At 46.6% G+C, this 14,879-nt stretch overlaps 1 protein-coding gene across 6 annotated transcripts in view; it reads left to right on the top strand.

The window, feature by feature from the left end:
* BLNK (B cell linker) overlaps positions 1–14,879 on the top strand; it is a 1,905,158-nt gene that overhangs the window by 1,795,082 nt on the left and 95,197 nt on the right. For all 6 annotated transcript variants that reach the window (XM_069611389.1, XM_069611390.1, XM_069611392.1 and 3 more), the window contains 2 exons: positions 1,178–1,265; positions 5,010–5,041. In XM_069611389.1, the coding sequence (XP_069467490.1) occupies positions 1,178–1,265; positions 5,010–5,041 (120 nt within the window). The remainder of the gene's footprint in view (positions 1–1,177; positions 1,266–5,009; positions 5,042–14,879) is intronic.

The raw sequence follows: 14,879 nt of genomic DNA, 5'->3' as shown, positions 1-14,879 counted from the left end.
ATAGACGTTATTGCATTCGTGTATTTGTGACGTGTGGGCCAAGCTCCAAAAGCCAACTGAGCACTCTGCATAGATAATGAGTGGGCGGGGGAGGAGATGGACAAACATACACATAGTTGCAGATGTGTAGGAGAGGAGAACTGGAGGACAGGATTATTCTGGGAGTGTTTTATATTCCTCTTTTTGATGTCAACAAGTAGTCGTTTATTCATTCCCTGATCCCTTTATGAATGTGAAGTCAGACATTAAAGCCCCCTTGCTATTGGCACCGATGCTGAGTCAGAGGGACATTACAGGAAATCAATGGACCACATTTGCAAAGGCTCATTTGCATGCGCTTTGTGCACACACAGATGTTGAGTAAGCATGCACTGTGCAGGTGCAAAATGAATCTGCTCATCCTCATGCCACTGCCTGCCTAAATGCACTACTGGAAAGCTGTTCTTCTGCACCGTTCGCCCAGGGAGTGTGCAAAGGGGGTGCATCCCACACCGTGAATGGAATGTGCTTGCAAATCCAGCAGCCGTTCTCAGCTTGCTCTGTGTACATGTCTAAACATGCAGGGGAACATGTAGGCCTGTGGCTGTTTTTTTCAGACCACTGGTAGTTTTGATCTTCCAAAAATAGAAATGTTCATGCATTACATGAGCATTTTATTTCATGTAAGCATTTCCACCTTCCATGCAGTGGTGGAAGTGTGTAAAAAGTTTTTGCACTAATGGGGCCCTTACGTTCTGTCACTGCAAATGCACTGGTCCCCACCAACATGGTGCTGTCAGCCAGGGCACACAGGAATGCACAAACCACCTATGTTTGCATGGAGGGGCTGACTGCTGGTCTCTTGTGCCCACAGACATCCCTTGCTTCACCTCACAAGTCCCCCTTATGAATCACTGGCTTAATAGCTGAAGAAGTGCAACCACAAAGTGCCCTTTCATCTCTGCATCCACAGATGTTTGTGAATTGAGCAAAAATCTATTATTAGTGATAAAAACGACCAAGGTCTGACGTCTTTTTAGGTTTACCATGCATTACCATTGCATATTAGTTACTCATGGATTTACGCTTCAAAATGATCAGGAATACAGAATGAATGTATGTATTCCAGCTGGGGACTAGTGGTGGCATACACTTATAATGCTAAGTAATGATATAAACGTGTGCTTTTTATCTTCAGAAAAACCTACACCTGTTGAACGCCGGAAGGGATCCAACCCAGGACAAGAACCTCCTGCTCTTCCACAAATTCCACCCATAATGCCAAAGTAATTGTTTATTTTCTCTATTTAAAAAAAGCGTTTCTCTGCATTTATAGAGAGTGACTGAACCCAGTGTCTACATCATATTAATATGTGCATGCCCATTAGGCACACGGGGGCTCTTAGAGGAGCATGGCTGACGGTCGTGTCAGGCGCACAGGCTCCACTGGGCATGACCATGGCTATGCCTAGTGAATGCCAGGGGTGGATTGAAGAGGCCTGGGGCATGCTCATATTCCGTGCCCAGTGGGCACTGGTGGACTTATTAGCATATATCATTAGAAAACATTTGAAATTCAGTGAAACAACTTTAGTGAAATCAACTTTATAGTTGACACCCACAAGTTGTAGTTCCAAACTTTAGTATAACTTGGCCTCTGCTATGCCCTACCCATGACATGCACGTACCTGTTATCAGGTATTATTGAACACACAAAGGACGCAACACCAGAGAGGACGGCTGTACGTCTTCTTTATTCATCGTACATACAGGAACTGCCGTATCTCCCCTTAGCTCCTCCCCTTCCTTGTCCCACTCCCCGCCTGAACTCTGTCTCTCCCTTAAAGGTGCAGAGACCTACAACATCACCCCCGGATAAATGTTCTGACGTCAGGATCAACAATCTTCCACCAGGCGTGCGGTTCTTCTGGTCACACGCTGGGGGCCTACACTCCTCTCACAGTGTCCTGAGGGTTCCGGAGGTTCAAGCGAATCTTGCATTATATGTCGATCCCCTTCAGGTGGAATTCACGTGTCATCTCGTGGCTCTCTGGGTTCGGGGTCTGGTTCCGGTGGGAGTAGCTCGGGTTCCTCTCTTTCGATAAGATGTTTGAACTGTGAACTGTTCCTTGTGATTTCACATTCAGCTTCTGGGCTGTCACCATGGTCCCTTTGATGGCGACCACTTTCAGCGGTTTCTGGGATTATCTTGCATCAGTTTTCCTTGTCATGGCTTGATGGACGAGGACTTCGTCTCCAACTTGGAAGTCTTTCGGTGCTGCCCTCCTCATGTCCGAGTCTGCTTTTGCCTGTTTTTTTCTCTCAGTGTCTCTTTTTATGATATCTACGCCTTCCTCCTCTTGCTCACTAGTGTTTCTCACAATGCGGGTGTGGACTTGATAGTGCATCATGAGTTTAGCAGGTGTCTTATAAGTGCCTTCATGGGGCATATTGCGATAGTCTCCTAGTAGCCTACTGAGTGCTTGAAGCAGATTGGTGGCTTCCATGCAAGCTCTTTTGACTGTCTTTTTAATCGAAGCCATGAATCGCTCGGCCATTCCTTTGGCTTGGGGCCACCTGGGCGTGATCTTTTGGTGCGTGAATCCCATGTGCTTTGCGAAGGCCGCAAACTCATGACTGTTGAATGGGGGCCCGTTGTCAGATATGATCGATCGTGGGATGCCCCACTCACTGAGTACCTCATCGAATGAAGTGGACGCTTGAGGGTATGCTGTCATTGTCATCTTCTTGACGATGGGGAATCTCAAATACTCATCAATGAATAGTAGAAGGTATTCACCTGACCCCATTGGACCATAGAAGTCGACGGCTGGTCTGGTATGTGTGTCGGCTGTAGCGGGATGGGAGCTTCCGCTCGTGCCATGCATTGACATGGCAGGCAGTTCTTGACCACGCTGTCCACAAGTTAGTCTAGGAAGGGGAACCATACGTGGCATTTCGGCTGTCTTTTCGTTTTGTTGGCTCCCTGGCGTCCTTCATGTGCCGTTTTGATTAACTCAGCCCTGAGTGTTGCAGGAATGATTAGTCAACATCGTCCCAATAGAACGGAGTGGTCCTTGACTGCTAGCTCTGTATGCACTCTCGCTAGTCTTTCCAGTTCTTCTTTGCACACCCCCGGGTGGTTTTGGATTTCACGACAGTAATCCTTCCATTTATTGTTGCATGTTAGGCTGATGGCCAGTGCCATGGAAGGGTCAGATGTGGATGCAGCCGCAATGGCTTCCAGTGATATTGCAGGTGGTAAGGCGTTGGCAGCCACGTAGTTAATGTATTCTGCGTCACCTTTCAGGGTTGTCAGCGCTCCCCCCGGATGACGGGAAAGGTCGCTGCTGGATTCTGTTCTCCTCCCGGCCTGTGGATGAATGTGTAGTCGTATTCTTGCAACCTGATACCCCATCGTTCTATCCTGGCTGGCATTTTCGTGCGTGGGTTGCCAATGTTGGTGGGACATTAAATTGTGGTGTGGTCTGCAAGCTCATGCTGGCTGTATGCTGCGTCTGGTGGGGCTGCACCTGTGACGGTGGTGAGTGTTGTTTCTTGAGGTGGCGCCTCTGGGGAGTGCTTGTCCTGGTGGATTCATGGTCCCCCCTGTGTTGGAGGTGAGGTTATTAGGGAGATACGCCTCGCTTGGCCAGTTCCTGTGTTGGGTGGGCCGTGTGATTCTATTTCCCTTTTCTCGTTTCTTTTTTTCCTTTTCGGGAATGCAGGCGGGATTGCTGTTTGCTTTGATGGGGGGGGGGCTTGTGCACTTACTGTCTGTGCTGTGGGCAGCATCTTCAGCTGCCACGTGTCCTGTGCTGTGTGGGCCGCTGGCGGGCTGCCACGCAGCAAAAGTGGCGGATTGCCACATGGGCCTCAGAGGGACAAAGCAAAATATACTGTGAACTTAGAACTATTCTATGAAATGCACAAAATGATGCACTTCACCCACACCCAGGAGATGTGCGGAGCTTCTAAAAGACTATTCTGCATTTCCATATTTCCCCCAACACAAATCTTTGTTAGCCCTGCAAAAGGCGACAGCTGCACATCTGTGATGCTCCAGACATCTAATTTCCTCCCCAGAAAATCTTTGAGAATCAAATCAGATGCAGAGGTTAAACCTCTGCATCTGATCAGTCATGTCCCTGGGTGTTATTTGGAATTTCCTAACAAATTCATGATAGCACTATTTTTTGGGAGGAATAGTAAAGCAGACATTTAAACGCTCATGTGTTTCTATCCACGAATATGACCTGGGCTGAAGATTTGGAGAACTAAAGGTCAGCCAAATTTAACATATTGATCTACTTCACTGTTTCCTAATGTTTTATTATCTATGTTACTTCCAAATGTGCTGTTCATAGGCGAACGCAAATGTGCAGCTCTATTATCATTGTGTAAACGTCTTTGCTATGCCCTATGTCTCTTATATTAATACAATTCCACTGAAAGGACATTCCATCTCTCATCACATGCTCCCTACACAATAATAGCACCATCTTGACCTAGGGATCCAGACCCAATGTGGTTGCCCTGCTCATGTGTATCATTGGATCATATCACTCACAGTCAGTAGGCAGAACTCTTTGCAGCCCATTAAGTCTGGAAAGAAAGGTCTTCCATTGTAACAGAATATTTCTAGAGTGTGAACTGTTATTTAATGGAATACTGTTCCTGAATATGCAGCATTTGTAGCACCAACTGATGCTTTTAATGTCCACTTCGAGGAATTATTGGACAAGCATGACACTGGCGAGTAATTGGAATTTGTCATAACTATTTGTATGGCATAGAGATAGTTCTGATCATTATGCCTGCAAAGACAAGGTCATAGGATTGGTCAAGTTTCCATGTATGATTACATTTATGTTCTTTTAATCCCTGTAGAGAATTATCTTGATTCTGAGAACTGGAAGCACATTGAACTATATAAACGATATAAGGCATGTCTCTGCTTTAATCCTAAACTCTGCAGTTGGTGGAGTGAAATGTAGTACTTTAACAATTTACTTTCTTTTATATTTCAGACCAGCCCTTCCAAAACCAGCAACGCCACCAAGTAAGTTCAATGAAAATGCTCGGGACATTAAAGCAAGGAAATGTCCTTAATCCAGGTGGTAAACTATAACCCGTAGTAAAAGTCACATGTTTATCAAATAAGTTGGTGGTCCGTCCCGCTAGTGAAACGTGCCTTATCGATATGAATGAATGATTTGGCTTGTAGGAGTGAACAAGGGTGCAAAAGACTATTCAGAAAGAACAGGTTTTGAGCTTTATGTTTGAAGGAAAGTGGGTTGTAAATTTAATTCCGGATTTTATTACATATCTGGGGTGCCCAGAACAACAACGTGTCTGCCACCATTGGAGATGCAATGTGTTGGGGATCTAGAGTTTTTTTTTTTTCTGAAGAGTGCAGGGATATTTGGATCCAGTGTTGTGTGTTCATAATAAGCTGCTTTGGTTCTCTGACATGGATGCATTTGTGAATGACGCATGGGGCTCTGAAATTAATCCAGGCACTCGTGTAGTGAAATTACTTGAGTGCAGGAAAGGTACAATGCATGGCTACCAAGCTGTCTGTGGAGGCTAACATCTTTATATATAAAGATGAATGTATGAATGTGTGTGTGTATGTTTGTCCGGCTATGCAAATCCACACCGTTGAACCCACTGCTACCAAATTTTGCATGGATTGCTCATTTGTCTGGGGCAAGGTTGTAGTCTATGTTTGGATGCAAAAAATTCACTTCGTAGACACCCTCATTAACTGAAGCTCAACCCGATTCACTACAGTAGGTACTAGAAGGAAGCATTTGGAAAAGTGTCTGAAGCAAAATGGTCGATGTGTTGGTTATTTATTTGAAATGTATTACTACTGTATACAGCTTGAAAGTGTTTATTAAAACAATGCTTTGTGCTACAGGAAGTGGGGGGACAGGAATGAAAGATAGAGGCAGAGAGAAAAAAGATGATGAAACCTTTCTCCAGTTTTCAAGAGCTCTGTCTGTCTACACTAATCCCCTCCCCTTTCCTTTTCGATATAATCAAAGACCTGTAGATACGTAGCACCCTGTTGTGAGGCCTCTCCTTTGTGAATGAGTGTGCTCCTTTGATTCCTGTTCCCTGGTCAGCTTCCTGTGGAGTTGCTGTCTTCTGGGGAAAGTGTCACCTGACGTGACAAACGGAACAAAGAGAGGCAATACCCCAAGACTATGGTCTTGCTAGGTGTAGCAGAGACAGCCTTGTCTTTCACAGCTGGGCTGAGCCCACAAGGATGACACGTGTGATTTTAAACTCTTGTGGCTGTAGAAATTATGAGAGTTACACCATCCGCCATACCATAATCAGGTATGGATTCAATTTAAAGATTTTTCTACCACCAGAACGGTAACTCATAAATATAGGGTTTTGGTACATGGGTGCATGTTTTATATGCCACCCCTGCGCTGCATGGACTTGGCTGTCACTGCAGCTTTTAGATGGGCCCCTGTGGCCTCTGGACCTGCTCTGTGCCACTGAAAAGCAGACGCTACAGATCAGGCTACTGATGCAGCAGGGCACATGTGTACACTAGGCTTTTGGCATGGAGCAAATGAAGGGGTAATCTGACTGGGAGTTTACCCTTTCAGAGATAGAATTACCTGCATCATTTTATTAATTAATACAAATAGAAAGAGCCAGGGCTTCTACACCCTTGCCAGATGGCAATTCTACGCAGGACTAGCCTATTGACACAATGCTTGCAATTTACCAGGCGTAATCAGTTGACACATCGTTTAGAATTCATCATTTCTTAGAACTTTAATTGCATCCTCAAAGTCCACTCCCATTGATGCTCTTCATTACAAACTTTCGGGGCATTCTATCCCAATTTATAAGAATGAATCTGGAGGAACACACTCTCTTCTTTCACTCATTACTACTTAAAAATATCATCAAGAGTGATTTAGGATTTAAGGTGCTTGGATAGGATTCCTCCGAGTGATATAGGATGTAAGGTGCTTGGCTAGAATTAATTGAGAAGAAACCAACTATTTTGGGACTTTGTTCTTCATATTCTAACCTTATCATAACATGCATTGTACTGTGTTATATCTCTTTAAATGTAACTATATTGGCTTTCACCCCTGCTGCTGCTGTGTATTGTCTTGTAGAAACCATGAATTAAAATAACATACAGCCATTCACTGCACAGCTATGGAGACTGTTTTAAGATCATCAGGGTTTAACTAAGAGAAACATTCTCATTCCTTAGAAATATACCTCAATACTTCAGTAATCCTATTTCCAGAATTAGATGGACAGTATTTCTGAGACCATGGATTTTCAGTTATTGTCAGTGGAGATTTCAAGTCATCTGTTTTCTATGTGTTTGAAAAATCTACTTATCGAGATCACTTCCCACCAAACTGTGTTTTTGGGTAAAAAAATTAGCTTGATGCTAGCAGATGACAGCAAATACTGTGATGCCTTGCTCCAGCATCGAATCTACGTGATTACTGCGCATCAGGAAATTGCAAATCTGAAAATATCGAGGCGCAAAATCCTGCTGCGCAGTGATCCCATAGATAACGCTTGTCGCCATCCCGGATACCCTATCCCTCCACCTACTTACCTTTTTGGCGGTAACACACAGAAGTGTGCCGCCGATTCTCAGCTGCCCCTGCGGCGTCAGTTCCCTTCCACTAACGTGGGTCAGAGCTGACGCCGCTTGGCCCCCTTTTCTCTCTGATTATGGGCAACAAAACTGAAAGTCCATAATCACAAACATGGGGAGGGGGAGACTTCGATCTTTTGTTGCAAGCCGAATGTGCAGTAATTGCGCATTCAGCTTTTTTTTTCAATATTTTCGTGTAATTCCTCCAGCATCTACTAATTACATCTTATATCTAGGGAATGAAGGGTCTGATTCACGTAAGTGTTTTATAATGACATCAGCCCATTGGAAAACACTCTGTGAATCAGGCCCAAAATATCTATACATTTTAAAGGAACAAATTCTACTCATGAACCTTGGGTTCTGTATCATCTACAAGCTCAAAAAGTTCAAAGTATAGTTTTCAAATGTTGCATGCTTACATGACTTTTAATTATTTTCCATGGGTGCCATTTTTTATGAAAAAAATGTGTGCCATTGTTTACGAAAAAGCTGCATTTTGACCAAGCAACTTTTTTTATTATCCTGCTTTTTTCCTAGCATTGCTACCTTACATGTAAAACCAACTAGATATATGTACACTCCCTCAAAAAATCCAGTATATTTTGTACAACTATGATTTGTATTGGGGGGTGTAGCTTGGCAGCCATGCAGTAGGGGTTAAAGCTTGAGTGCTCTGTTGAGATCCTGCATGACATCCGCCCGAACTGGCGTAATTTGCCATTAAATATAGCTAAAATATAAGGCTGGACATCAGAACATCCAGGGCACAGCTGAGGAACTTGCGAGAAAAATCGCACCAGGATTCGCGAAGAAATAAGAGTGGCGATGGTATTGGCATGGAGCAACGGAAGCCAACACAGGAAAGTGAGCCTGGTCTGGGGTCCCCGACAACATCGGCACAAAATGAAAATAAAATGGGTCGTGACGAGGTGTCCGTTGCAACCTGGAACGTCAGGGGGCTCAATGCTTATGTCAAGAGACTCTGAGTGTACGCCTGGCTGAACAGGATGAAGGTTAAAATAGCTCTGTTACAAAAAACTCACTTAACTCCTGAGAAGCAAACCAAAGTGGCCAAGAAGTGGGGGGGGCCACATATACAGCTCGACATACTCTAATTACGCCAGGGGAGTACTGACATGGGTTGCCCCGGGGGTCCCAATCCAATTGATTAAGCAAGAAAACGAACCGGAAGGCAGATTTGTGATAGTTCACGCCATGCTGGAGAACAGAGAAATATGCTTAATAAACACATACGCCCCGAACTATGATGCAACAGAGTTCTTCACGAAAATTGCACCCAAGGTGGCTCAATACAGAGAGGCGACATTCATCTGGGCAGGCGACTTTAACTGCACCCTGGACCCACTTATGGACAGATCTGATGACAAGTACAGCAAACCGGTGCCGCCAGCAAAGGCTTTACAAACGATCCTGAGTCAACTGCACCTGGAGGGCGTCTGGAGGAATGCACATGGACAAGGGAGAGGGTACACACACCATAGCGCCCTTCACGGGATATTCACACGCATAGACTATTTATTCACTGGTACTGAATCTCTGGGTGAATGCACAGGGATTAACATTAAGGCACAGACACTATTTTGTTGTATTTTATTTTGTTTTTTATTGGAGTTTATATAGCGCTTTTAGCCAAAGCACTTTACATAGCATGACAGGTAATACAATACGAAGCAAAGTGAAAACTTTTGTGAATCATATAGCAGAGAACATTATACAAAACAATTCACTTTGAAGCAGACAATAATATAAATGAACAGAGTTGGATGGAGAACAATCTGCCACTGATTGTCAGGTTGGTGACTGGAGAAGGTGGGATTTTAAAGACGTACGGAATGAGGAGTAAGAGGCGATGGCGTGAATAGAGAGAGGGAGAAGATTCCCTTGAAGTGGGGCAAAAAGTTAGAAAGAGCGGAAACGGGTTTCTGCGCAAGAGTCAGTGGTAACAATAAGTGGGTAGAGATCAGCGGAGTAGAGAGAACGAGAGGGGGAATAGAAGGAAAGGAGGGAAGCGAGGTAGGGGGGGTGGCAAGTCCATAGAGGGATTTAAAGACAAGGCAGAGGAAGTTGTATTTGAGTTGAGAGTGAAAGGAGAGCCAACCTAGTGAGGAAAGGGTGGCAGAATGGTAGATGGATTTGAGAGGGGCTAAATGTGAAGAAGGGTGGCCAAATAGGAGAACAGAACAATAGAAAAGTCAAGAGAAAATTAAGGAAGATACTAGAAGCATAGTGGCGTGAAAAGTAAGGAAGGAAGAATTTTGCGAATGTTGTAAAGGTGGAAGCGGCAGGACCGTAGGTAAGAAAGATGTGGTGAGAGAGGGAAAGGTTGGTGTCGAGAAGTAGACGAAGATTGCGGGCAGAAGGGGAGATAGAGAGGTGGGAGGGAGGGAAGAGAATGGAGAAGGCAGGGGAAGGAGGAGGGTGGATGTAAGCAGGGAAGAATAGGACTAGTTTTCTCAGTGTTCAGTTTGAGAAAGTGGGAGGACATGCAGGATTTGATAGCAGTGAGGCAGGAAGAGTGCTGATGGTGGATGTCGGGAGTGAGGGATGAAAAGGAGAGGTATAGCTGAGTGTCGTCAGCATAGAAGTGGTGAGATACACTAAAGGAAAAGATGATGGGGGCAAGAAGGGAGGAGTACAGCTAGAAGAGAAAGGGACCAAGAACGGGGGTTTCGGGGACACCATAGACAAGAGAGTAAGAGGGTGGGGGGTGTGCAGCAGCCCCAGGAAACAGAAAAGGTGCGTTGGATAGGTAGTAACCAGTCGAGGACAGAGCCTTTGAAGCCGAAGGAGGAGAGGGAGTCAAGAAGTAAGGCGTGGTCTACGGTGTCAAAGGCGGCTGAAGGGTCAAGGAGAATAAGGACAGTAGAGTGTTTGGAATAGCGAGCAGTAAGGAGGGAGTTAAGGATGGAGGTGAGAGTGGTTTCAGTGGAGTGGAGAGGGCGGAATCCTGATTGAGTAGGAGGGAGGAGAGAGAGGTTAGTGACGTGGGCTGAGAGTTGCGAGTAGACGAGGCGTTCTAGATGCTTGGATAGGAAGTGTAATAGGGAGATGGGGTGGAAGTTAGAAACTAGGAGAGGGTTTGCCGAGGGCTTTTTCCGAATGGGAATGGTGATTGCATGTTTGAAAGCAGATGGGAAGGTTGAGGTGGCAAGAAAAGTGTTGAAAAAGGAGGTAAGGTAAGGTACAAGGAGCGAGTAGACTTTGGGAATGAGAGGGGTGGGAAGGGGATCACCGGGGCTGCGGTTGGGTGTGTTTTGGACAGGAGATGGGGAATGGTGGTAGAGGTGGACGTGAGAGGTGGAGAGGGGGAGTGTATGAGGCGGATTGCAGAATGTCTTGACACAGAGGGCCTCATCACGACTTTGGCGGTAACCCTTAAATCCGGCGGTCGCGCTATTACCGCCAGATTTAAGGGTCCGCCAAATCAGGACTTCAGCGGATTTCACCCCAGCTCTTGGCTGGGGGGAAATCCCCCGAAAATTTGCGCTATTACCGACAGCAGGAAATCCTCCGGCGGTAAAAGCACGAATTTTCCCCATTGAGCCCAATGGGGAATGGGGCATTCCCGAATGGGCTCAGTGGGGAATGGGGAATTACATTACCGCCAAACTCGTGATCCGGCGCTATTAGTAAGTTTGCTTAGCCGATTTGATGCAGTTGTCGAAAAGAGTGTGGTAGGAGAAGTAGGTGGCCTGGTTAGTTGGAGAGCAGTGTTTGTGCCAGCGTCTTTCAAGGTGGCAGAGGAGGCGACACATAGAGGAGAGATGTGGAGAGAGCCAGGGTTGGGAGTGCTTGCGGGAAGGGCTGAAGGAGGTGAAGAAGGTCGAGACTGGTGGAGAGGGCTGAGGAGAGAGTGGCAGTAGCATCGTTCGCAGAGAGAGAGGAAAAGTGAGAGAGGGGGAAGGGAGTTGGAGCAGGTATTGTAGAAAAGTGAAGTATTAAAGTTACGTAGATCACGTCGGTAGAAGGAAGGGGAGGGTGAAGGGAGAGGGGGTAAAGGAGACTGAGAGTAGAGAGTGATCAGATAAATAGCAAGGAAGGTCATGTACAGAGGAGGCTGTAAAAGAGGAAACAAAGATTAGATCAAGAGTCAAGCTGGAAGCGTGAGTGGGAGGAGTAGGGTGAGGGTAAGTAAGTAGGAATTGAGTAATGAGAGGAAGGGGGAGGATAGGTGAGAGGAGGAGAGGTGGAGGTTAAAGTCACCGAGCATGATCAGTGGTGCGGGAGTAGGTGAGATGTGAGTGAGGAGATGGTCAATGCCTTCAAGGAAAGATCCAAGTGGGTCAGGAGGACGGTAGATAATGAGAAAGGATATGGCGTGTGGCGAGCTGAAGATTTTGTACATGTATTCGAAGGAGGAAAAGTTGGGAAGAGGAACTGGACTGGGAACTGATAGGTATTTAGGGTGATGTAATAGGCCAATGCCGCCGCCACACCCGGTGGTGCGAGGGACGTGGGAAAAGGAGGAGGAGGGGGAAGTGAGAGATGCAGGAACTAAGGTATTGTGGGGGGATCCAATTTCGGTGATGCAGAGGAAGTGAAGGTTGAGGCGTAGAAATAGGTCTAGTACAGCTGCGGTTTTGTTGCATAGAGACCTTGCGTTCCATAAGGCTAGGTCGATAATGTTGGAGGTGTCAACAAGCTGGGGATAGATAAGGTTGCAGTGTCGAGTTTGGGCGGAAGAGGGGTAGGCTGTTTGGGGGTTGAGGGTTGAAGGGCCAAGGAGTGTGGAGATGATCATAATGATTAAGCACAGAGCCTTGAGGGAGGGCCAGGGAACAGAAAAGGAGGTAGTGGAGGAAAGTGGAGGGAGCTGGGACGAGGGATGCAGCATGCTAGACAGCTACTAAGGTACGGAGTTGCCGTAGAATATTATGTAGGAGTTTGCAATCAATAAGCTGTGGCTAAGTTTGGGGTTGGAAATGAAAGCAGCGGTCCAGCATGAAGTTAAGTCCTCAGGTTTAGCTGTCAACGGTATCTCACTGGAGGAAGAAGCAGGAGGGGGAGCGTGCAGCATGCCAGCAGGAGGCTGGCAAAGGGAAGCTGGTTGGCAGCAGGTCCGAGCCCACTGGTCCTGATTTCTTGTAGTACTCAATTGGAGGACGGAACAGGAGAGCAGGTGTACTACACGAGGCTGGAGAAGGACACTGGTGAGTAGGAGATCCAGGTGCCTGGTAGCATTCTGAATCAAGAAGGAGGCAAACCAGAAGGGAGGGGACAGTAAAGTGAAGGGAGAACCTCACACTCAGTGCGGAGATGTGCCTTTTGGAGGGAGAACAAGAAGGTAGGCAGGGGACCAGCCTCGCAGCATGGGATGGGCTGAGTGCCAAAGGGACCTCTGGAGGGCTGAAAATGGGATCCCAAGTTGGTGCAGTGCTAGTGAGTTGCTCAGGAAAGCCCCTATACCAACGTGGTGGTTGAGGGCGGAGGCATTGAAGGAGGGAGAGTTCCAGGAACGTATGCAAGATATGATACACGATTACTTTGAACATAACATGAGAAGCGTAGAAAGCAGCGGTATAATCTGGGATGCCTTTGAAGTGGTGGTAAGGGCGGCGCCAATAGGGAAAACAGGAGGATTAAGAGGAGGCGCACTGGCGGATCTGGGGGAGGTGGAGAGAGATAGAAGTAGCCAAACGCCAAGTGGGTATAACTGGGGAGGAACCTGGAGAACTCACAAGGTTGAGAATGAAATGTGTTGCAATCTGGGTGAGGCTGGGGAGATTGGACTATGAGAAGTATATACAGAGGCTGCACGCAGAAGGGGATATGCCCAGCAGGCTCACCAAGCAGGAGCACAGAAGGGAACCAATTAATGTGATAAAAGATGAAGCAGGGGTGGCGGTTAGAACCCAGGAGGGTGTTAATCAAATATTCTCACGATTTTATGAGCAATTGTATGCTCCTAACCCAGCGGTAGAGATGGGTGATATAACTGATGCCCTGGCGGAAATCAGACTCCCAAAGCTAGAGGAAGAGCAGGTCCAAATACTAGAGGCACCCCTCACGGTGGAGGAGTTTGAGACTGTAATTACTGAGCTCCCATCAGGCAAAACCAGACGAGTTTTATAAAGAGTACAAGGGCACTTCAGTATCGAGATTATTGGACACCCATCAAGAGGCGTTTGAGAAGGGGCAGTTGCCAGATATCATGTCAGAATCGGTCATTATATTGGTCCTGAAACCTGGGAAATCACCACTAGACTGCGCCACCTACAGGCCGATCTCCTTGATTAACCAAGACTCCAAAATCCTTACGGCAGTGCTCGCTAACCAACTCAAGCAGGTGAGAATCACACTAATCCACCCAGACCAAACGGGCTACGGCCCGGGAAGGAACATGACGCCGAATCTGCGAAGACTCCACCATGTCACCATGTTGTGGAACAAACGAATCAGAGAAGGGGCGAGAGCCCCATAGCGTGACTTGACGCTGTCAAGGGTTTCGACTCCAGTGAGTGTCCTTGCCCACTTTGGGATAGGGGAGGGGTTCCTCTGTTGGGTCAGGCTGCTCTATAAGAACCCCAGAGCGAGAGTGAAAACTGGGAGACATATTTCAGAGGTCTGGAGGATCTATAGAGGCACAAAACAGGGTTTCCCACTGTCCCCAATGTTGTATATATTGGCCCTTGAACCGTTGGTGGTCTTTCTTTGGGCCGAATAAGGGGACACTGGGATTGACATAGACGGGTCATACACTTAATTTCATTGTACGCAGATGATAGGCTCCTCTTCCTGGGAAACCCGCAAGTGCATCTACCAAGCCAGCTGGAAGCGATAGACGCGTACACTAGACTTTCAGGAATAGCCATTAACAAAGACAAATCCTCACTCTTCCCCCTGGCTGACTTTAGAGGGGTCCCCTTGAACCAACTACCAGACCTGGGAATCACATGGGCACTGCACTCCTTTCGTTATCTGGGGATAGAAGTGTACCACGATACCCTGGATACACATAAATTTAACACATGGGTGCCCCTCAAGAAGACACAGAAGCCATGACATTCTGGAAAACACTGCCACTAGGGATGATAGGGAGAGCAGCCCTGCTGAAGATTACCGTATTGCCATGCATGCTATACCACTTCACAAATATCCCACACACTATGCCTAAGACATTCTTAACACAGCTAAACACAATAGTACGGGAATTCCTGTGGGGAGGAGGAAGGAATAGGATAGCGCTGAACAGCTTGCAGAGAGACTATGAAGCAGT

The sequence above is a fragment of the Ambystoma mexicanum genome, chromosome 8 (genome assembly GCF_040938575.1).
Source record: "Ambystoma mexicanum isolate Mex_15411 chromosome 8, UKY_AmexF1_1, whole genome shotgun sequence".
NCBI lineage: Eukaryota > Metazoa > Chordata > Amphibia > Caudata > Ambystomatidae > Ambystoma > Ambystoma mexicanum.
Note: the sequence above shows the minus strand (reverse complement) of the source record. Positions and strands in the feature narration are given on the sequence as shown.